This window comes from Chlamydotis macqueenii, chromosome 14 (genome assembly GCF_036417535.1).
Source record: "Chlamydotis macqueenii isolate bChlMac1 chromosome 14, bChlMac1.mat, whole genome shotgun sequence".
In the NCBI taxonomy this organism is placed as follows: domain Eukaryota; kingdom Metazoa; phylum Chordata; class Aves; order Otidiformes; family Otididae; genus Chlamydotis; species Chlamydotis macqueenii.
In genome coordinates, this window is record NC_141569.1 from 11,695,524 (window position 1) to 11,719,382 (window position 23,859).

General features: G+C 42.2%; 2 protein-coding genes across 4 annotated transcripts in view; one reads left to right on the forward strand and one right to left on the reverse strand.

The window, feature by feature from the left end:
- Window positions 1-452: 452 nt before the first annotated feature.
- Window positions 453-13,281, reverse strand: UBLCP1 (ubiquitin like domain containing CTD phosphatase 1). Of its 3 annotated transcripts, none has more exons than XM_086759025.1 (11): window positions 13,244-13,281; window positions 10,496-10,689; window positions 9,991-10,082; window positions 9,492-9,577; window positions 9,285-9,400; window positions 8,083-8,181; window positions 7,082-7,119; window positions 4,750-4,848; window positions 4,192-4,308; window positions 2,769-2,896; window positions 453-1,477 (listed from the first exon to the last, which is right to left on the reverse strand). In XM_086759025.1, the coding sequence occupies exons 2-11, from the start codon at window positions 10,647-10,649 to the stop codon at window positions 1,450-1,452; spliced, it is 957 nt and encodes a 318-aa protein (XP_086615151.1). In that variant the 5' UTR covers window positions 10,650-10,689; window positions 13,244-13,281; the 3' UTR covers window positions 453-1,449. The 3 variants fall into 3 exon arrangements, with proteins under 3 accessions (XP_086615151.1, XP_086615152.1, XP_086615153.1); XM_086759026.1 differs by having other exon boundaries at window positions 10,496-10,686; window positions 13,244-13,280; XM_086759027.1 differs by lacking the exon at window positions 2,769-2,896.
- A 7,400-nt stretch (window positions 13,282-20,681) lies between these two features.
- Window positions 20,682-23,859, forward strand: part of RNF145 (ring finger protein 145) — a 44,915-nt gene continuing 41,737 nt past the window's right edge. The window contains exon 1 of the mRNA XM_086758813.1: window positions 20,682-20,883. The gene's annotated coding sequence lies outside the window, so the exon portion shown is untranslated. The remainder of the gene's footprint in view (window positions 20,884-23,859) is intronic.

The following is a 23,859-nucleotide window of genomic DNA, read 5'->3' on the forward strand; positions in this document are numbered from 1 at the left end:
TCAGAAATCAGCTCTAGGAGCTAAAAACTTCAGGAATTCACCCTCCATAGTTACCTAAAACAAAGATTTTTATGCACCAGGTTTCTGATTTACTAGTTTAAAACACAGATTGGGTTGGCACTAAACCACAAAGAGTAGCGGATAAGAAACTGTATATTTTCTGACAGGTCAGTGAGCCGGAGCCTAACATGTTCCTCTTAGCAGCTCATTTGCGTCTGCTGTCCTGACATTCTGACACTTCTGTCAAGGCTCCTTTCCTGGGCAGCTAGGTGCTTTGCTATTCAACACAACCACCTTAATCTGCAGCAGCACACACCAGTCTCTTACTTAACTACTGATGCAAAATTGGTGTCTCTGGAATCCAAAAGAACACTCTCAAAAAACCAAAACAAAGATTACCAGTGGCTTCTCTATTATGCAAACTAGATATTTAAGACAGCACAGGACACAAATTATGAAAAAAGGTATTTATTATTTACACAACTGCTATAGTTCCTTAAGAACAATATATACCATTTTTATTTGAAAGGGTCAGTCTTCTTTCAAATACATGAACTGCATAATGCACAAGTGTTGGTAATGCCAAACAGCAGTCACATCACACTTCTATAGTGCAGGCATAAGCAGCGCAAGTAAATGATATTTCAAGAACAGTATGGCTGAATATTGTATTTAAACACAGTGTTTGCACTTTGACAAGATTTAGCTAGAAGAGAACAAGGGTTTTGTTCATGCTTTGTTAGGAATGTGACTTTCCCATCTGAGGTTTAAACCCTTTATCTGACATAAGAATTTTTCAGGCAGACTGCTTTTCACTTACCAAATAAGAGTGGGTTTCTCTCCCTCAAACTTCAATCTTCTGTTTTCCAGTAAACACTGCTTTATTGTACAAGTTCACACACTGGGGTAAATTGGCCACGTGGGTGGTCCTTTCCCATCTTACTGTCTTGCACAGAGAAACACTGACATACTAATACATACCAAACTTAGACAAATTGTAATTTATAGACTTAAATACTGGAATGGGAGAGGGAGACTGTTTCTAAAGATGGAGGGAACAGAGGGCTTATACAATTCATACACTGCCAAGGTTGGCTCCTTACACAACTTTTTTGGTCTAAATATTTTTTTTTCTAGTTTCAGAATGGTTTTGGTCTTTAATGGTTATGGTTGTACTTCGGCAGCAAAGGAGAGCAAAGTATTTTAAGTAGTAACACCAGAACTGAATGCAAGAAAAAGTAACTGACTTGTTTCTCCCTTGTTTGAGCTTATTGCTGTGATCTTTTTTTAAAAAAACCCACAACCAACCAACTGGAAGACCAAGTATAGCAGTCATTCTGGCATTGGATCCAGTGTCCAGCACTATTATACTCTAGCGTAAAAGCAAGGAAAAGTCCAATGATCTTAGTTATGTTCCCTTCAATTCAGTGCCACACAATTTCATCAGCGTTATTGTCCTTGCTTCTTTGAAAGATACCTGAAAGAAACAAAAGCACAGTTTTTCATAAAATAAGAGGTAGGCACAAATATATCTAGTACCTTTTATAAACTCAAAGTCTGAATCTGCTTTCTTTTCTCACTAGCAATCCCTCTAGTGATAAACAAAATTTAGAAATGTGATTAATACTACTTATGATTTTATTTGATTTCAACATTCTTTCAATTTCATGATAGGTTATCTTACAGGAATTCAAAGTCATGGTTTTGGTTACTCTATTAGGTTTTTTAAACAAAAGGGAGGAAGGAAAAGGAAATATGTTTTATTCTAAGAGGCTGAAAACTACATCAGTTGGAAAAGTAGCTATTATATCCTTTAAGATAAAAAGGCCCATTAGATGTGGCACTCATTCAAATAAATTCAAGACTTTAATAAACAGCCATCTACAATAAACTGAAAAGTACAGCCCTCCAGTAGCTTCTTCAGAGATTGAGTTACTCCAAAACTCTTGTTTTCTGATCTCATAATTCTCTTACCACTACAGCTGAAGCAAATAGTCTAGGAAAAAAAATCCAACCAATTTAACTGACAGTGTGAAATATCAAGTGAATTTCATTGCTTTTAAAGTTTAACATTTGACTTTCCGTTCTAACTGGAAACAAGAAAGCAAAGTGTATCAAGTTTGCAAGGCTGTTCTTTTAACCACTGAGTGACTGTTTTTTGAACAGCATATTGCACACACTTTTTTTCACACGTGTTAAAACTTCAGGCTGTTGCATAAAACCATTAAGAAGAATTTTGCTGAAATAATTCAGCTAATCATTCTCTAGCAACAATTAGCATGCTAACTTACACTTCAGAGCCCATGAATACCGTAATACTATGCAACCTGGATAGCGCCTGAGAACCACACTGTACCACCCCAAACCTCTGAAGTAACCACCAGAAAAGCTGCCTCATAACAAAGGACCTGAGATCTGAAGCAACAGCCTAACTTTGTAGAAAGAGAGAGGTATTTCCAGAGACCAGGTTCCTTCAAAAATTCTTTTCCCTTTAGGAAGTATAACTGCTTCACTGAAAACAATCAGCAGTCCTGAATACTGGAGAAGTATGAAAAAAAGGGTCAATTCTGTCAATATCTTAACATTTTAGGGAAGCAGCCTGAGCACTATAGCCTTATTAGAATTTTACTCAAACTAAAGGACCTTCATAACTGTAAGTGATGTCAAAGTTCAGCTCAGCTGTTTCTGGTCTTTGTAAAGACAAACCTCAAGCAAAAGACAGTGGAGTCAGGGACAGAAGGAAGAAATAATTTTGACTTTGTTCTTACCTTTCCCAATGTTTGTGATTCAGCTCCAAAAAGTCATCTAATTTTGCTATTTCTTTGAGGTATTGAGTGAGCTTTAGAAGCTCCTTGTCTTTATCCCGATTTAAGTGTGCTTTCATAAAAGGCCTTATCTATACAAAATAAATAAACTGAGTATAACCATGTGCTCAAAGTAAGAAAAATACTTCAAATTTCTCTATCATTTGCCACGTAATTAAAATATATTTTAAGGACTATGCCAAGTTATAACTCTTAGGTAAGAGAAGAAAAGCCTTGTTACTCATGCAAAACTGTAGGGTTTTCGCTTTGCGTGCCCACCAGGAATAAATTTATTTTGTCTTGCACTTCTCTGAGTCAGGCAGAATGATAAAATGATCTGCAATGGACTGTCACATTTTCTAATATGATTTCATAGATATTTTTGCAGAAGACATGAGGGGTTTTCAGCTCTGCTTTCTGAGTTGTGTAGCATCACTGGAACAAGATGCTTTTTTTTCAACAAAAAGCATTTGACTACAATCAGAACTTATGTGAAAAGAGATGTCAGAAATAAAGCTTATCTGACAATTGCTCTAAGCTTGGAATACATTATACTTGTACCTTGTAGTGATTCAACGTTCTTGTCTGCAGCTGTGTTAACAACATTTCAACAAACATTCAAATCTGAGCTAGGGGGAGCTCTCTGGATAATCCTCTCAGCAAGATCTTTGCTATCCCTGATTCTCCTAACACTGTACAGTTCCAATTAACCTCATCTTGCTAGATCTCATCAATTGCTACCCTCTTCACATCATGCATACTTTCAAAGAAACATCATATTGTATTTCTGCTTTTGAAAAGGCATTTTTTTTTTAAGAAATTTGAGAATTAATTTACTACCACACTGCTGTACCATCGTATATAAGTAGAAATTTAAGTTGCATTCTTTGTATTTAGAACCAGCACTGATAATGGAGTGTGAACCAGCTGACAATGTTATAAAATGAAATCTTTGCTGTTCTGCAGTCAAAATGGCTTGAGGTATTAATTATTTCCCAGAACTGAATGCTTGCTATTACACTGGCATATTACCATGAAGTACAGCCACTTGTTATTTGATTTATTTTCAGAATATAACCATTCTTGAGATTGAACATCACACATTTCAATAGCGTCTGTCAGCAACGCCCAGCTTGATTATGGCTTGCAGGTATAATTTAAGCAGAAATTATAATTTCTTTTTTTTTTGGTAGTCTCACTTAATAGTAAAACAAAGCTTATTTAATACTACTATTTGGGAAATATTAGTCCAGATAAATGGTAATCTAAATTTAAAAATAAAATATACATCTTTGCTAGTAAAGAATAGCCTTTCTTTAATGATACAGCAAAGTATGAGAAAGTACTACTTGAAGTATAAGAAAAAGTAGTAATAAATGAAAATTACCTTGAGTCCATTTTGTGGATTCATTAGGAAGTTTCGGCCAATATCATCAAACATAATAGTATTTTTTTTGCTGTAATATTCTGAAAATTTTCCCCAGATAACACCAAGAGGCTTCACCTGCAAAAATAACGTATACAAGGTACCTGAGGTAAATCAGATCATACGCAGGAGATAAAAATACCAGCCTATAGGAACTTGAATCCAAACTCAAATGGACACTTGTATTCTTTTGCTTAAAAATTAGCAGGCAGTTGGCCTTTAATAAGGGAAGAGATGTGAAATAGTATAACATACTGAATATCCCCCACACTAAAGAACTAAATTTTCTTGCAACAGTTATGTATTACTTGATTTGAAAGCAGTGTCATCCAAATGTACTACTCAAAATAAAACACTAATAGAGAATTTCAGCAGAAAAAAATAACCCATGCTTCCAAGATTCTTACAGTTTTCTTGCATGAAAACTCCAGCACAACTTTATTGTTGAATTATTTGAAAGGGCTATGACAACATGTCAGCTGAATGCAGAAAAAGATCAGGAAAAAAAAATGTACTTACATCTATTAGTCCTCTTCTAGGGGTGTGTACTGTTATCATGGCAGCACTGTCCAACATGAAAGTTATCTTGTAGTTTGCATTGGTACTCACTCCAAGCTCCTGCATCACAAAGATTTATGTTAAAGCTTCTAATTGTGACAGTTTTACTGCTATACAACTGAAACAACGATAATACATTGTTTGTCAAAGGGTGAGCTGCTGAGGATTACCAGAGATACACTAAAAACAGGTATCTGAGTTTTAAATTTTTTTATCCAATGAGAATCATAAGAGTACAGTGTTCTACCAAGAGAATAAAAGCTGATATGAATTTATTTTTGCAATGTTTTCTACCACAAATTCATCAACTTACGTCGGAACAAAATCAAAGCAACTTTGCAGAAAAGGCAAAACACAGAAAGGTCTTACTTGTCCCTTCATGCATAACCTCTCAGAAGTTCAACATGCCTCAGATTTACCCAGTATCTATAGCAAGTATAGCAACTGTGTACTGTTTGCTATTCACTCCTTCCAGTAAGTTGCAACAAAACACAGGCCAATCAAAGATGAAATATACAGTTCACTGTTACCCTTTCCTCCTACACATGTCCAAGATAGCCAACGTTAGTCCGAAATCTGTCAGTTTGACAACTCCTAAAATAAAGACTCTAAGGAAAACATCCTTTTCAGAAACAAAAAACTTTGACTAGATGAGAGAGCATCATTTCCATTTCAAATCCTTTTCAAAGCTGAAAACTAATAGTAAAATCTGCTGACATGTTGTAACATAGATAGTGCTGACAATTCCTGGTGTGTGCAACAGCAGTAATACCCAAAGCTACATAACAATGAGAAAATATCCACTGCAACAGCTCTCTTGCAAATAACCAGCCACATTTACCTGATTTGCTTTTATATGAAAAAGTGAATCTTGCAAATGAAAAGTGCTACCTATGTGGGTCACTGTCCTGTTACACTGAAAAAACTAGCTGTTCCAGACTGTTTGAATTCCAGGTATAAATAGATGGTAATTAAGAGATTAAACTCGGTTATCTGATACTCCCTTCTTTTTAATGCTGTTCCTGCTTTGCAGTTTAAAACAAAAACTTTAATGTCAAGCATTGCTGGGACCAGTGTTCCCTGAGAAAAAGTGAAACCTTTAGAGGAAATACCCCCAGTGCTATCAGTTTAAGGAAAAACAGCAGTTGGCATCTAGTGGCAGGAATCTCAACCGATCAAGATCCAGGAGTGGACATAGAAAGGTGGTGATTCAGTAAGATAAGAAAGGGCTGGAAAGATGATCTAGAAATGTAGAAAGGTGACCAGTGCAGGGAAAACAGCCCAGTTTTGAACAATGATTTTCCACAAGATTGAGTCCTAGCACTACGCTGACAGACACAACATAAGCAGAAATAAACACTGCCACAAAAGTGCAATGTTTGCAAGGCTCAGCACTGATTTTACTTGTACTAACTCTACTTCATAGTTCTGATTAAAGGTTCTAATTTCTGAGATCACTCTGAGGCATCGTTGCTTGTTTAGAAAAATTGTAGCAATTCACTATTTTGAGGAAGAGAACACTGGAAAATGTGCTTTACTGTCAAAACCTTAAAAAAAAAAAAGATTACTCTATAACAAAGAATGGAGATACAAATGCTTAAATTTGGAAAAGTTTTCCCTGAAAAGGAAACAAGCTTTCATTTATAAGCATAAATAAAACCCCAACAACCCACCAACCAAACATATAGCAATTCTTAGTAAGCTCATTAGATTTACAGCTAAGCCTGACTGTAAATATGTTTACCACTAGGTCAGCTGTGCAATACTGGCTAGTTGCCTGATTTAGATACGGAAGAAACTAGGATTGAAAGAAGAGCTCTTACGGATGTTTTAATAAGGCAGAGGAAGCAACAGAACCACACAGCTGCAAGAGGTACAAGATAAAATACAAAAAGAGTTTCCTCTTGATAACCTACTCCAGCATGTCACATCTGTCTGCTCCTTTCAAAAAAATTATACTACACTTAAAGACTTGAACTCTATAATTAGAGGTAAGATGAAAGCAACTGTGAAGTCTGTGTGACTAATCTAAGTTTCAGGAGGTATTGACTTGTGTTTAGTTCTGCTAAATTTAGAACCTACTGCTGATAGTTTGTGTGGAATTCTAAAATCAGATTTAATCTAGTTCTGTGACAAAGATAATTTGAAGAGAACACGAAGATTTTAAAAACTCGGTGTTTGATTCATACAACCTCCCGAGTTGCTAACCCTCTCCAGAATGCTGAGCATGAGCCCAACTCTATGAACAGCTAGCCAGGCTAGAAATACATTACAGATTTTCAGAACAACTTACTTTCATTTTAGCTTCAATCCACTTCATATTAGTAGCAGCTGAAACAAAAGGGAGGAAACAGAAAGAATACTTTATCAACGTAAGTCATTGACAGGCAAAAAGAAACAAGCCAAGAAATTGTTCATTTAATTTAATTTCAGAAAGACTGATCCTTCAAGCTATTTTAGGGTTCACTGCCTTGAAAACAGTCTTCCTTCATGGAAGTTTATTTTTATTTGGAAAAGCTTACCTTTCAAATGAACAGCTAGATAAAGCATTGCATGCATTTATTTTCTAGATCAGTTGTTACTGAACTAGGGTCTACAGGGCCGTAAGAGGTAGGCTATATCTGCTTTGAGGAACCATACTGCCTTTGCAGGATTTCCTCCTGGAAGCAATGATAAGAATACACAAGGTCTGGAAAGGACGAAGTGTCAGCATTGCCCACTGATGTAAGAATATGTGGAAACATTGTTCCAGACTATGAAAACTAAATTTTGTAATACCATTTTAATGCGGTTTAAACCCTGCACCATCTAAAGTCTGTTCTCCAGCTGTTGTACAGGAAGTGAAACAGCATGCAAATGCAAACAACCAGCCATCCCTCTAGACAGGAAAGTTTGGTTCATTTGGCAGTTTACTACTTATTGTCTGGATTGAGGTTATTGGTAAAAATAGTTATTAAACAGTGTTTGAATGTTGATTATACAATTTTGTTATTTCAAGCACTTGTTTTTTTGTACAAAATAACACTCAGTAAAGGGATGCTGAGCTTTATACTATGATAAAATCCATTCATGTGAGCAATATGTGCTGTGTTTTCACAGAAGGATTACTATTTTTCTAACTTAGCTCTAATAGCTGTGTGAACATTCCTGCTGAATGTATTGCAGCTAAGCATTCACGTATTGTTTTAGATCTTATGATTCACACTAAAATGCAATATAAAAACCTCCCACCTGGAGTCTCTGCTCTGAATTACAATTCACAATAAAGTCTTAGGTATTGAGCAGAAAACTTACACCAAATTACAATATCATAATCCTCATACGCAGATGTCAGGAATTCATGAAGGTATGGCCTCATCAGTTCTACTCCAGTTTCAGCACATGATCTGTGGTCTAAAGAGAAGCAATTTATTATTAAATTTTAAGGTAAGTTATTAAAGGTCAGTCTGACTTTCCTACTTATCCAAAGACCTGAAAAGTTTCATGAGGGAAGCACTGGGGAACTTTAAAACCATGAATGAATTCATAGCAAACTACCGTTCCCATTTTAAAGGTGGGAAGGAAAAGCAGGGGAGATATTTATCTGTTGATCCTTACAGGTATTTGAGAGATTAGCTAATATTTAAATCAAAGATCTGTGGGTCTGAATACCTTTCAAGAGTCAGGACAAATAGCTCATCTGTGCACCTCCATAAATTTGTAACAGCCCAGACATGAAACAGATTCCTTCAAACCTAATCAAGTTGGTTTTGTGAACACACATCAAGCTTATTTCAGACACGTAAACATTGTCTGTTCCAATTAGAAAATTGCTGTCAAATTGTGCTAGAAGATGACCTCTAAGCAAGAATTTTAAATTCAATAAGTTGAATTTTGATTTCAGATTGTAAACAAATCTCTTCAAAAATGAAAGCTAAGGAAAAGGAATAAGGCAAGCTATTATTTACTGCTTATAGTCAAGCCGCCATGACACACCTACATCCCCGAAAATTAAGTCAGAAGGAAAACTCTAGCTTCCAAGAAAACCAAGAAAATTCTGACAGAATTTTCAAGTAAAACGTGGTTTTGTGCATGCTTAGTAATGACTCAAATTTTGAAGCTATTTTCCTATGCCCTGCAAAGTGGGGTCAATCAGGTACAGATAGAGATCATTATTTTACAACAATATCTTGCCCTGCCACTGTGATGTCCAAGATACAGATTGGTCAAGAGAAAGATTATTTGGATAAAATAATATAACTTGCTACTTTTCAATGTCTTCCTGCAGAAAGTAAATAGTTGTTGCACAAAAATCAACAATATGCAACACTTACAAAGCCCAATGCTTTTTAAAATACAAGCAGAAGACCCCACAATATTACAAAGCAGAAGTTATACAGTACAACACACACCAAAGTTACTGAAGTAGATTTGTAAAGGAAAAACCAAGAAACATGAACTGACAAATAAACTGACTTCTTAAACAAACAAAAACCACAAGTTGCACAAAATCTCACCAAATAGTGTATAATCAACATCTAGCACCAGCAGCTTTTTTCCTTCTCTAGGAGGATTCAGAATTTCCACTTTGTATTCTTTAACTCTGCGGGAAATTTTTAGTAGATTTTCTTCCCTAATGTAACAGTGCAAAAAGTTACAGTTAATTAAAATGCACATTGTACATTCAATAACAGGACTGTTTTTCAATAGCTAGAGCTCCTAACCTATTTTCTACTTCCACAACTTCCTCTTCAATATCAAAGTCATTGACAACATCATCATTATCAGGAGGCGGCCCAAGGACATCTTCCTAGAGGAATAATAATAAAAGATAACTAGGATCACTGAAGAAAAACAGCAATGGATATCATGTTTCTGTTACTGCACGTTACAGGAAAAAAAATACTATTTAACCAAAATTATTTCATTTTACCACTGGAAAGAACTACTAAAGTATACTGACGATTGTTCAGATTTGAGAAGTCAGTGAATATCACAGTAACAAGTTTGTACTTCAAGTCCAGAACAACACAGGAGTTTAATGAATACCCTGCTATCAGAGTGCTGCAGAAAAGCTTACTTCACACAGAAAAATAAACACCAACAGAAATCTACTGGACTACTATTTTTCAAATGATTACTGGAATATTCAAAATTTAAAATAATAACTAGAAGATATATAAGCATTTTTTTCCTGTTTAAGCTCATAAGTAAAATATTTACCAAACTCTCTTCACGAGTGCCCATCATCATGATTTTAGTATTTGGTTTCAACTTGAGAGCTCCAAGCTTAACATCATCATCTGCAGGTCTGCCTATAATACAAGCAGATAATTATTTTCTTTTTTTTGCTGAGGTAGAAAGATTTTAGAAAAATGCCAGTACATTTCATGCTTAATTGAAATAACCTACCCATCAAACACCAGCATACCCCAGGCTGTATTATTGTCCTCCTCCATTTACAGACACATTGGTGTGTGGCTAGCAGCAATTTAACCTTTTTTAACGTTTGCCACACTTTCATGTCAGCCATTAAAAAATGAGCAGGTAGCTGTATCGATAATAAACAATATCCAGTGATGTATAGAATGTCTATGTTCATTTTCATTAGAAAGCTAGATCTGGGAGGTAGATGCCCTGTTAATGCACACGTTCTGGCTAGGTTTAGAGGATGTTCATCCTTAAACATCTTGGGCACACCCACAACACAGTAAATACAAATGGTTACCTTTCATTTTAAGTCCAAGTAGTTTTTGACGCTCTGGTAACACTCCAGTAAGGCCTTTAAGAGACTGCTTCAGATCCAATATCGTGTCTTCTTCTGATAGTGAGGTTATCGTGTACTCCTGTCCACCCCATTTTATTATGAGAGAGAGAGACATCCTTGAAGCATATGTTCAGTCTTATTTTCTGAAAAAACTGCTGCAGGGGGAAAATATCATCATGTAAGGAAGTAATAGGAGAATTTCTCTTTTCAGAAAACAAACCATACGGCCTGTTTAAAGTATTTCTGACTTTTTATTATATTGTATATCAGACATCCGTTTGTTTTGCATGAACGGACGATAAATATGCTGATAAAATGCTGAAACTAAGGGAGAAAGAACAGCACTAAAACAGGGGCTCTGAGTTCCACTTCAGTGTATTTAGCAATGTCACATCCACCGTTGGCTCCAGCATACGCTCCTTTGCTGTGTGTTCTGTGCAGGTACAGCCTGCTCACCGCACAGCCAGCACCCAAGCAGCCTACTGCAGTACCGTAAAAGTAATTTCAAATCTCAGAAACATCCTCTGCAATAATTATGCAACCTAACCAGCCATGGATATCTTTATACACATAACAATAAAACAGTAAAAAGGAAACACCCGAGATATAGAAAACCATAAAAACAGTTTTGAACCCAACAGTTCATTTTAGCACTGGATTTCTCTCATCACTTTCACTGTGCAACACCTGCACCAATACACACCCCAGGTCACATCTCACTGTAGCAACATCAAAGTAGGAGTTTGAAAACAAAGCCAAAATACACACCTACACAATGCAATTACACTGTAAGAACTGCACTTTCATTGCAGCGCTGACAAAACAACCATAATTATACTATCTTTAATTTACACAGCACCACTTACACAAATTGTATTTAACAGTTTAGTCCTACATTAAACACAGCAGAAAAACAAGATTTTCAGCTTTATGTGGAAGGAAGAATGTGGGGTTTTTTTCTGTTAAAGCTTGGAAACAGAGAATCAAGGTGGTAGAAAGGTATGAAAGGGCTGTTTCAGACTGTCAGGAGATGCAGGGAAGGCCTCTGCGCCACTAATGGTGAGATTGTCCTCGAAAGACTGATATTTAAAAAGAAGAGACAGCAGACCTGTGAAAAAAAACTGAGGCTATGGACCTTCAGGAAACGCACTACACCAATAAATACAGGTTTGGCAATTCTGAAAAACCTCAGAATCCAAAAATCTGATTCCTCTTCCTCTCAGAGGTTACCTGCTCTCAGACAAAATAATTCTTATTTCTACAGTGTAGCCTATTAGAAACAAAGAAGTAATTACTCAGCCATACCCACCGAGCTCAGACCAGATGAGAAACAGAGGGCTAGACAGAACCTGCTTGCTGAGGACACTACAAGTCACACCTTCGCACTACTGCCTCTAAGAGCCCTGAAAACAAATTGAAGAGGAAAACCGGTATCACAAAAAAATGCTTTTTTTTTTTTTTTTTGCCTTTCAAATATCCCCAAATCAGACAGGGACTTGGCATTATCCTGTGAAAAAGACTCATGAAAAAAAGAGGTCTTAGAAGCACCAAGAAATTCAACTGAGGTTAAGGTTGCATAGCATCAAGCAATGTTGATCCATAGGGTCACTGTCATAAATTATCCCTGCCCATAATCCTTAAGCTAAGTTTACAGGAAGAAGTTTATTGTCTCTTTTCTCACCTGTACATACACCTCAAATCATTCTGCAAGAAAATGCACAGGGCAAGAACTGCAAGAACACTTCTCAAGTCTCTGTCCAGCGCTAAACTGAAAACACCATCCCTCCAAAGTTGAGCACTTGACCACCTATCCTTACTGACTGACAGTCCTGTCACAATCAATGTTACCAGAAATGCCAAGCAGAAGTAAGACACCTTTATTCAATGCCAAAACACTAAGGAGACTGAGCGTGGACGCCAGACTCAATGACTACAGGAAAACAGATTAGAAGCAAAGAAAGATTTTCAAAGTTTCAACTACCAGGGCTGGACGCCAGGAGAAACAGAAGGTTACTGGAATGAAGCTTGCTTTGATTAATCACATCTTCAGGGCCTTTACAAGCCTCTTGGACCAAGAGCTTATGTCACTGGATCAGAGAAAGTGTTAAAATTGTGTTGCTGTAATTACACTGTCACGTTACACCACTTTTCTGGGAAGATTTGGAAGAGAGACATTCACAGCTTTCAGCCTCACTGAGCAACCCGAACGCCGCGGAGCGCAGATCTGCCCGACGGCACCGCAGCACTTTCTACCGCACTGCAACAGGTGGAGCAGCGGGGTTTCCGACCCGAAGCCGCCGCGTCAGCCGCCACCGCAAACAGCGGCCGCAGCTCAGGCCGAGGTTCGCCTGCCCCCTCCCCGCCTCCGGTCGGGGCTGTCCCCGCCGCGACACCGGGCGAGGCGAGCGGGGAGAGCCCGCCCGCTGCTGCCGGGGCCTGGGGAGCCGCTCCCGCCCTGCAAACGTTACGGGGGCATCGACTCGGCCGAGACGAGCGCTTGCCCTCGGGCCCACCGCCCCCGCACCAGCCCTGCCTCACCCCGGCCCGGTAAAGCCCGGCCTCCGCCGCGCACGGACGGGCTCGGGCCCAGACCCACCGGGCTGCCCCGGAGATCGGGGGCACGGCGGCGCTCCCCGAAGCCGCCCGGGCCACGGTGCCGCCGCCGATCCACTCCCCCCTGCCTCTCGACAGCGCGACGCGGCCCCTCACCCTGGCAACGGAACCAGCACCGTCCCGGGATCCGCCGCACCGGAAGCGGAACTGGCGCCCACCGGAAGCGGGGGGGGGGGGGGAGGCAGCTGCCCGGATGTGCGCAAGGCTGCGCGGGCGGCAGCGTTGCTGTGGCAGCTGCTGGGCTCGGGCGGCGACGGGGGCACCGCTGCCGGCCCCGGTCACCGCTGACCGAGCGACGGTGGGGAGGTTCCACCGCCGTTAACGAGAGCAGCTGTCCTCGTGTGCCCGCTTGAGCAGAGCTCTTCGGGGCCGCGCCTCTCGGGTGCTCGCAGGGAACGGCGGGTTTGTGCGGTAAAATCCGCGGCAGCCACGCAGCAAGGGCCCAGCCCCGGCGGGCCCTGCCCTCGGCCCCGCGCTGCCCTCGGCGCCAGCTGCGGGGCTGAGCTGCGCTGAGCGCCGGCAGCGCTCAGCCGGGGCCCGTGGGGCATTTCCAGGGGCAGCTGCTGCCAGCAGCGTCTCCTCGTTATTCGCCCTGAAGGGACATTGCTCTGCACCCAGGGACCCTGACTCAGAACTCTCTTAGCTTCTAAGCCGGCTCTTTACAGGAATATCATCATTTTTTTTTTTTTATCTGTTGAATCAAGGGTCCTTTCCCAAGCACTGCTGGGATCCTTGGGAATTGGCTTCAGCTGTAGTGGATTTGTGCTTGGGACAACAAATGTAGAAGAAAGAAAATGCATTTTTCAAAAAGGTGGCCTTTTGCACTCGGGTCTTCTGCTTTGCAGAAGTAGTTTAAAGGAAAAAAAAATGTTTGCGGTGAAGTCTGGTTTCTCACATACGTGGAGATGATACAGACTGCAGTTCCCCACGGCATCAGTACAGGCGCTGTTAAATTTGAGGAAGGAAATGAAGGTTTCAATCCTCATCTTAGGTCTTGCTCTGTAGAGATATTTTTTTTTTCCTCTCCTTTGGTGATAAAAGGGGAAGGTAATAAAAGAGCAGAGGTAAGCAGCCGTGTACCAAGTATTCTTCAGAATGCTTGCTGTAACTTAGGAGCCATTCCCAGTGTCGTAAATCTCACTGAAGAAGTGCAGTATAAACAAAAACTGCGTAGCAGTCTAATTTCTTTCCTGTGTGGATATGATTTAAATGTATTTCCTGCCTGGATGTGTATTCTGAGTTCCGTTTTATATTCAGATTTTAACATAAAAGCACTTTGGTTTCCAAAAGAGTGGTACAAATGAGAGACCACTGCAGTGGCTCTTCATGTTGGGTTTAGCTTCTGACTGCACGTAAATCCACGTAAAACCAGTCATTATGTCTGTATCCCAGTCATGAAGGGTTTGCTGTTTCATTTAGCGACACACAGTTGTCCTCTGCACAGAGGCAGCGCGTTACAGTAGTGCTGGAAAGTTTCCAAAGCTGCAACTAGTAATTAAAGTCACACCTTGGCATAAAACTGTTCACCCTCCAGGCCTGTTTAAAAATTCAGGCTACAAAAATGATAGAGAGACAATCACATTATATAATCTTAAATATATTTTTCTATTGTTTTCTGGTTGGCTTTTAAAATGTTCTCTTGAAGAGGAGACAGTAGGGTTTGGGGTTCTTGAGGAGGCATATGAAAAAGTGTAAGTATTTAAGCATATTTCATTTCTGGTATGATACTGGTGTTTTAGTATTCTGAGCTATGACTCGGACTTCCTTGTGCTCGGTGCTGTTGAAAAATGCTTTGATCCTGACCAGAGCTGATTCATGTGGCACAGATAAATATGTCCTTTTACTTAGCTGTGAAAACGCATGGTGGTGCTCAATCCTAACATTATTAAGTGCAAAGTGGTAAAACAATTTAATTAAGACCATATAATTGCAATTCAGAGCCCATATTTTCTTTCTGTGAGTTTGTTTTGTGGTGGTACTCTCTGGGTTTGCGCTGTGCTAAACTAGCAGAGCAGGAGGAAAGAAAAGCGGTGGGGAAATTTTAAAGCAAATGCACGTTCCCTTTCACCTTGATGTGCACTCATCCTGGGATGCTCCAGGGTGAAATAAAAAAAAGTGACTGCACGTCAAATTGATGCCTGCTGGCTCCCTTCCAGTACCTCATGTTCACAGCAAGCATTTCTGATCGTTTGGAGGAATACGCTCCTGTGCATAACTACTGAAGCCTGGGAGCTCATCTCTGAAATTGCTGTTCGTGCTGCATATAAGAGAGCAAAACTCCCAGCTGCAGCTCTGGGGCATGCTAGGCAAGAATCCTTTAAAATCATAATTTAAAGCTGAAAACTGTGTGGAAAGCTCAAAAGGTTGCTTTGAGAATTAAGAGAAAGTTTACATCACATCTGTATGTGATTGAAGGAGTTAGAAAGGAAAGGTGATGACATTGCAGGGCTGAGAGATGCTAAATATTTGTTAAATTTTTTGATTAATGGTGGAGAGTCAGTGTGGATGATTATACGATGCAGACTGTGAATGGACTAACATCTCAGATTTCAAATTGCTTTTTGGTTCAGAAAACTCATTTGAATATCAGCCTGTCTCCCTACCGCATGTTAGGCAAAAATCCAGAGCAGAGCTCATATTCTAGGAACAGAAGAATCCTTAAAATACAGCTTGGTACCAGTGTATTTTACTCTTAATCTGTGTTGGCTTTTTGGTTTCCCATCTCGGCTCTTTTTACTATTTTGTACAATATTTTCTTATTTATGACTTTCTCCCAGCCCCTTTTCTCTGCTTTTTAATTTGTTCTATGCAGGCGGTCAAAGCAGTGATGTCTGAGAATGTCAAACTCGTCGAGTCTGTACTGGCCAAGTGGTTCCAGCCCAGTGCAGCTGTGTGTGTGAGCCTTCTGTGCTGTTCATGACCACTTCAGTGTATTACAGCAGACAGCATGGCTTACTGGACACTGCCATCACTGTGCCCTGGAAATGCAGCGTTGGAATGCAAGCTCTGATTCTGAGTCACTGTGTTACTCTGGGCAAAACACCGAGAGCTGAATTTCCAGTGTTCGATAACGTGGCGTGCTTTAGTAGCTGGCAGCTCAGCTGGAGAAAAGGAAATGTCTCGAGTTTGAAATGAAACACATTTTCAAGTTATCACTAAGTCATCTCTGTCTCAGCTTGCTTATCAGTGAAGTGGAGGTTAGAATAGTATTTATATAATTTTCTTACATGTGAGGTACCGATGGGGTTAGTGTCTCAAACACGGTGTTAAACAAGCCTAGCAACGGTTAAGACGCAAATGGGACACAGGACATGGTGTGCTGGAGGGTGCGCAGTTCCGTATTGATGTACCAACGTGCGGTGAAGTCTTCCTGCGACATAGCAACAGCCCCCTATGACCCCCCTCCAATGGCACCTCTGCAGAAGATCAAGAACCTTGTAGAATAAGTACCATGTAAGTCCTCGAGTGGGCGTGATGGAGAGGTGAGGACTGCACTATAAAGGACACCATTCCGAGGAACCAGATACGTGCCCATCAGCGGAGGATTGCCATGTCCATCGGCTATTCTTTTGGGATTCAAGGGTGGTGATATTGATATTTCTCTCTCTCCGCTTCCTTTTTCCCTCTTTTCTCCTCTTCACTTGTAATACCTCATAATACAACCCACGCTACCCTCTACCACGTTTGCCTGATCCAAGTTGTTAGTACTTCAAGTAAACAATGTAATTGATCATCTGGTGTCATTTCACCTTAATTTAGCCCAAGGGAATCACGCACACACCACAACCCCCAGGTTTACCCTACCTGGGCTGTAGCATTACAGGAGTTTTTTCAGGATTATTTAATTAATGTTGGCACTGTGAGATGCTATATATACTAGAGGCTTGTACCAGTATACCGTATGATTCTCCACTTTCTCAATGCAACTGTTATTCTTCTGCCAGTATTCAGCCCAATTAGTTTTATTTTATTTACTTCGATTCTTTGTATTCTAGATTATGCTCTACTGGCAAGAGATCTTGGGAGAGAACTGTGATTCTTCTGTTTGCCAAACAAAACCTGATTCATCACTCCTTACATCACCAACCAGCTCTCTAGCTTCTCAATGCAGAGATGGGCATCGCTTTCCTTTAGGTAAGTTGTAAATTGTAGCAGCTGTTTATTTGTTTGGAGTCAGCACTCCAGTGTTATGAAAGTGATAAAAATATATGTAATCATACGAGATATGTAATTATCAGAGATACTGCAGAAGTGGTTTCCTGAAGAGAGTGAAAATAAATACGAAAGTGAGAAACTGGAACTAGCTGAATTGCTAGAAAGAGCTCCGAAAAGCAGTAAGAATGAGAGAAAAAATGAGGGTCAATGAGAAGATAAGTGATGGGGAGAAATTTAGGAAATAGGGTCACAGATAGGGGAAAAGCAGGTACATTTCTGAGATGGGGCTACAGAGTGAGAGTAGGTAAATCAGAGAAAGAGGTGCCCTGGCTCTGTCGCTATTGTGGGACTCAGTAATGCTCCCAATTCCTGTGTCTCGGTATGCGTTTCTGCAGGAATTAAAGTTAATTTGTTCCTTCATTTAGTGAATGGGATAAGACTGCAAGAAGAGAACACGCAGGCTTTGGGGACTGGCTGCCATCAGTGTTAGAAGGCATACACATGAGGCACCAAATTGGGTTTTGCAGGCAATCTTAATTTTTGTATTATTTAACTTTTGTCTGACATAATACAATATGACCTACTAGTTAAGGCATTCCTTTGCTTTTAAATATATACGTATGAATATTTCTTGAAACAATGGCTTGTAAAAAGCTTCAAATAAAACTACCCATGTTAATTATCTACCTTTGGCATGCAGTGTCCTTCCCTGTCAGCGTATTTTGCTGCTCTTGAAAATTCTTATGAGAGATTTTCTTTGGAAGAAGTTTGGGGTGCTGGCAGTTGTCCATCTGCATGGACAAATCAAGCGTCCACATTATCTGAACTTTGAGAAGGTCTTTTGAAAGTTTTAATGAGATGTCATCATCGCGGCGCCCTTCAGTCCTCAGTTGCTGATCGCTAAAAGTTTGGAAGCCAAATGCCCGTGTTAATAATGAGATAAACAATCGTTGAATTCAGAATTCTTAGCCACCCAGTGTCAAATGTAGGCAAGGCTTTTAAAACTCCAGAGAAATGAAGCAGAAAGTTGAGGTGCTTTTAAAAAGACATGCCTGACAACTCAGTGGTAACGCCACATACCTGACCTGCCCATTAGAAAGCCTGTGCTTTTGTGAAGTAACACATTTTCAGAATTAAATTGTGAGAGATGATAGAATGAAATAAAGGTGGGGTTCAGTTCCTACTGTTTGTTTGCAAACTGAAGCGAGAACTTTGGTGATTTGCTACAATACTTTCATGATATAATTGCTTCTGAAATAATAATAGAGATTTCCACTCCATCTTCTGGAAATACCTGTCACTGTCTGACAGGCGGTAGGACTTAAAGATCCTTCACCATTGCCCCTGGCCTCAGTCAGCATTGAACGAAGCCCACAAAGAACAGAAAAGAAATGACTCATTATTTTTTTTTTTTCCCCCATGTACGGCATGAGAGGACAAGCAGGCCCTAGAAAGGAAGCTGAAATTCTTATGCTTTATATGACAGCTGGTTCAGACTCCTTGTGATAAGAAGTTGGGTACTGGCAAGTACTAGTGAACAGAGACACAGCAGAGAGGAGGCTGGGCCAGGCAGAACAATGGGGTGGCTGGGCACTGGTGAAGCCACTGTTTTCCCACGTTCTCTGCAGGAGTCCAGGGTCTGGAGCAGTATGTTTACCCCAGATACAACAACAGAATTAGGTGTGGCAAGATTAGTGCCAGTGATGACTGGCAAGATTAATAGTGATAGTGGCAAGATTAATAAAAATATGCATAAAACATGAGCTGCAAGCTCTTGTCGTGCAGGGACCTGTTAAGTGACAAAGGAGGAACCTAACTGCTTAGGTGAGAAACTCGGTTGAGAGAAGCCCTGTGTGGAGGAATCTATAAACCTTAGAAGACTGACCGGAGCCAAAGTGCTTGTGAGTAATAATCTCCTCTATACGCATGTCCTTGGTTTGGCTGGACGTGCTTGTTCTTTCTAAAGAGAATTACTGAGTTCAGGAATCCTTGCATGAACTGATAGCTTTAAACTAAAAGCTTTACAATTAAAAAGCCTGTTATTTTTTAAAATAGCACTAAAATCTGAAGCTTGTGAAAAAAATGTATCAATAAGCTGAGCTCCGCTCTAGTGCCAGAGTGAAGGCTTCCGTCTGGGAGACCTCCGTCAGTTGTGCCGTTTGGCCTCCTTTCTGCTGCCTTCTGGGCTGACCGGAGTTTGGGAGAAGACAGATCCAGTGCTCACAGCAAATACAACCATCTGAGTATACAGCAGGGCAGCGCCCTACCACAGTTTTGATAAAAGTTAACACAAGATATGTTCAAACTACCTTTTTCTTCTGGTGCTTTGAAAACCTTTAGGTACTCAGACAAGGGTAATTTTGCGAGGCAGAATGTGGACAGACACCCACACCCCTTACGTTAATCTCTCTGTTTCACAGAGTTAAAAACACTGTGTTGAGGTTACGCGTTGTTAATACCTACATCTGTGAATGCTCCAATCCTCATTAGAGATGGAAGGCTAAAAGCAATTACTAAATTGGCTAGCCCACCCCTTGTGAACTACAGGATTTTCCAGTTCAGTGTATTCTCTCATTCCTCACTGCAGCCAAGTTTTTTCATGTCCCGGACAACGTGGCCTTGTAATTTTTCAAGCATTAAGGTAAAAACCACAACGTCTCTTGGGTTGCATTTTTTTTTTTTTCCTTAGCACTTAAAGAGTGCATGCTAGGGCCTGGCCACGCAACCTTTACAGAATGAGTGAGGATTTGTGAGACTTCTCATGCGAGGGCTGAGCACGGGTCTCCAGATGAAAAATGACAACGCAGAAGGGGAAAAAAAAAATCCAGTAGTTTTCAGGTAGATCTCACAATGAAGGCGACTATAAATTCTGCAGTACAGCACTGGATAAAAGAGAGTAACCCCAGTATTTTAAATTAATACAGCATTTTGTGTTCCAGAAGGCCCGTAAAGAGTATCATTAAACCAGCAGCGCTGCCTTTGAAACGTCTGCCCAGACGCCACCTCAGATTTTGCTGACCGGCTCTTCTGAGTCATCTTCCAGACTTGCAGCCGCCCTGACGAGTCCTCCGCGTCCCGGGAGGACCCAGCGCCAAACCACCACCGAACCCCTCGGCTCCCATCGGAATTTAACCCCAAACCTCGGCCTGTTTGGGGAGGGGGGGAGACCGGCTAGCGCCGAGCCGCCCCGGCGTTAAGCACAGAGCCTCGCTGGCTGCCAGGGAGCCCTCTCCGCACCCCAAACACCCTACTTTCCGCTCAAAAACCGCGTTCTGCCTCGCCCCCCTTCTCGGCCCCGGGCCCCTTCGCAGCGGGGGCGGCGGGGGGCGGTGCTGCGGGCGGGGCGGGCGCATGCGCGGAGCGGGGCGGCGCGCGCGCGCAGGCAGCGGGGCCATGGCCGCCCGTCCGTGGGGCCGTGGCGTGTCGGCGCCCTGAGGCGGGGCGGCGCGGCCATGGTGCCTCGAGGAGCCGCTCTGCCGCCGCCGGGCACCGAGCCGCCGCCGTCGCTGTGAGGCGCGGAGCCAGAGCAAGAGGAGGAAGAGGCGGCGGCGACGACGACGAGCCTGACCCCGCCGACCCAGGTGATTCCCCACCCGCCGTCTCATACACGCGTGTGTCGTGTGTGTCCCCCCCCACCCGGCCCTCAGGGCGTCGCGGGGGCCGAGGCGCCCCCCGCCCGCCCTTCCCACCCGCGCCTGTGTGTGTGCGCGCACAGCCCGGGGTGCATCTCCGCGCACCCCGCCGCTGCCACGCATGTGCGCGTCCGTGTGCGCGTGTTTGTGTGGCGGGGCTTCCCCGACCTTTCCCGTGCGCGGCGCCTCCCCCCGCTCCCCCTTCCCCCCTCCCCTTCCTCCGGCGGCGCCGGCTTGCAGCGGGCTGCGCGGGGTTACTGGAGTTCAGAGCCGGCGCGGCCCGGGGGAGGATGCGCGGGGGCTTTCGGCAGCGCCGGGGGTGAATGCGGGAGCTCTCAGGCGGCGGGCGGGACAGAAGCGGCCGGTTGGGGAGTGTGCGTGGAGGGGGGCGGAGGGGGGGGGGCGGTTTGCCCGCCTGCGTGCCTGTGCTGAGCCCGGCGGCGGAGCCCCCGCCTCGGGCCCGCGGGATGAGGTGCGCGGCGCTGCGGCCGTGACCCCGGTGCCGGCTGCGCTGTGGAGGTTGCGGGGCTCCCCTCCCTCGCTGGGGTCTGGCCTTCCCGCCTGGTGTCCGCGGCCGGCTGCAGATCGCCCCCTCGCCCTTTTGCTGCTGGCTGGGCCCCGCACGCCGCTGCGGGTGAGACGCGGAGCCGCGGGGCGGCCGGGGGACGAGTGGAGGCCCGGTCCCTCCCGCCTGGAGCCGGGCCGAAAGCCTGTGGTAACGCTTATGTAAGGAGCGGTCTCTCCGTGGAAAAAGCCCCGTTTTTCAGGCTGTCTTTCCTCCTTATGTCGTGTTAGTCGGTTTTCTGAAACCTTCTGTGACCTTTAAAATGAGGTTTGTGAGGAGAATTTTCAGGCTTTTTGTTTTTTTTTTTCCCTGCCATCGAGAGTGGGTCTGTGTACTAATGACACTTGGGACAGGTGGGATTCTCACCTGCTGGTTGCACTGCCTTTTTGGGGGCGTGTGGGAGGGGGCGGTGCGTGAATAAAGTGGAAAAAAGGTAGGGCTTGTTTAATATGCGTGTCAGTAAGCAAGGGAGAAGAGTAGACGTTATAAGCGAAAAACGCCTTTTGTTTGCAGTGAGGAAGGAGATTTCTGTAACGTGTTTGACTCATAAATATTAGCCACTTGTGATCTCATTCAAAGTACTTTTTTTTTTTTTTTAAACTCTGTAGGTGTTACTGTCTTCATTTCTTCTGCAATTTGTAGCACAAGAGTTTCTGTTAACTTGTTTTCTGGGCTTAGGACTTGGATACTTTTAGTTATATTTGTGTTAGGGTTTTTTTTTTTGTGTGTGTAATGCACCCTTGGAGATCAAACTTGGGAGGGGAAGGAGGAAATAATTTTTAATTACTCTCTTCGAACACTTTTGTTTGTAAGTTAGTGAAGATAGATTTAAACCTTGGAAAAAAATACTTTTTTTTTAACCTGAGAACTGTTAAGCTGTTGCACCCTCTAACTTTGATTTATCTGCAGCCTGGGCTTATTTGTGCCAGTTGCCTTAAATAACGAGCTCCTGTGTGTGAGAAAACTGTATCTTTTTGTGTCTCGTTAGTTTTAATTACTGTGGTAATCAGCCACTGGGTTTTGAGCCATAATATCATGAGAAGATTTAATATTATTAATTCCCGAACTCATTATCATCAGGAAATAGTTGTCTTTGTGACGACCGTTATGTGGAAGGGTCGTCAGAAATCTGAAGAGAGCGACATAAAGCTGCTGCTTGTCCAAAAACTAGGATTTACTGTGTTTATATCAGTTTTGGGAGGAACTACTGATATTAAAGCAACAGAGTTCTGATGGAGATACAAACTGAGCAACGTGTGTCGGAAGAAATAGCGGGGAATTCCTTCCTTTGGAGATGAAGGGAAGAGATTAGTGTCTCACTCCAGTTCAGCAGCCGGAGCCCGTGGTGCAGATGCAGGAAGGCACATCATGCCAAGAAGATGTGAACAAATGGGTGTGTCGTGGAAAGCTGTATAAGCCTGCTCAGTGTTTCATTGCACTCTCAAAAACGTTCTCTGAACTGTTTGCTAAACTTGAGTTGGTTTCTTCCTCTTCACACAGACATGCGGATAGCTTCTCTTTCAGTCCCCTGGAACTCGTTGTATTTGTGTGGTGATTTACTCTCAGAGTCCATTTGTAGCTCCAAATACAGCGGCAATGTTTGATGTGGTTGTAAAGTGGACAGTTCACTGTAGTTCTGCTTTTTAAGTGCACATTTATGTCTAGCACCTTCAGTATTACTCAGACATCCATGTGCTGGTTTTCCTGCCTTTACTTTATAACATTTCCTTTCATTTTAGAGAAGCCCTGCTGCTTTGTAATTAGTTACATACTTGAAGGGAGCATTCAGAAGTGAGTACTTCGTCTCGTGGAGTTTTTCTGGAAAATTTCTTTGGTTGCATGTCTTGAGTCTGAACATGTTTTAAAGGGGACTTTTCTAAGTGTTTTCACCATTTGTTTGATCTTTCTGTTGTGCGAGTCTGGTATTGCAGGAAGCTAAGCTGCCTATTTGTCAGGGCTGGAGACTGATGCTCTTTATTTACAGGACTCAAATAGGTAAGGCAGCAGCAGCAGCAATGGAAACTTTATCAATATCTAGCTAGAAAGTTTTACTTTATATTTTAACTTCTCATCAGTCAGGTAACTAGTTCTTGGCATTGCAGGCTCTAAACATAGGCTGTGTCTATATCTGAAATGGCTAAAAGCTAAATGAGCAACTGCAGAGGATGAAATATATTTCATCCTGTCATGTAACTTCATCCTTGGTAACGCGTTTGGGTTGTAAGGGTTTTTTTTTTTTTTGTGAGGTTGATGGGGAATGCTGGCTTTACTTGTGTGGCTGGTCTTCCTGTGATCCAGCTCTCTGGGATGGGTTGTCACAAACTGCATCATCTTGGGCTGTCATTATTGCTCTGTGTGCA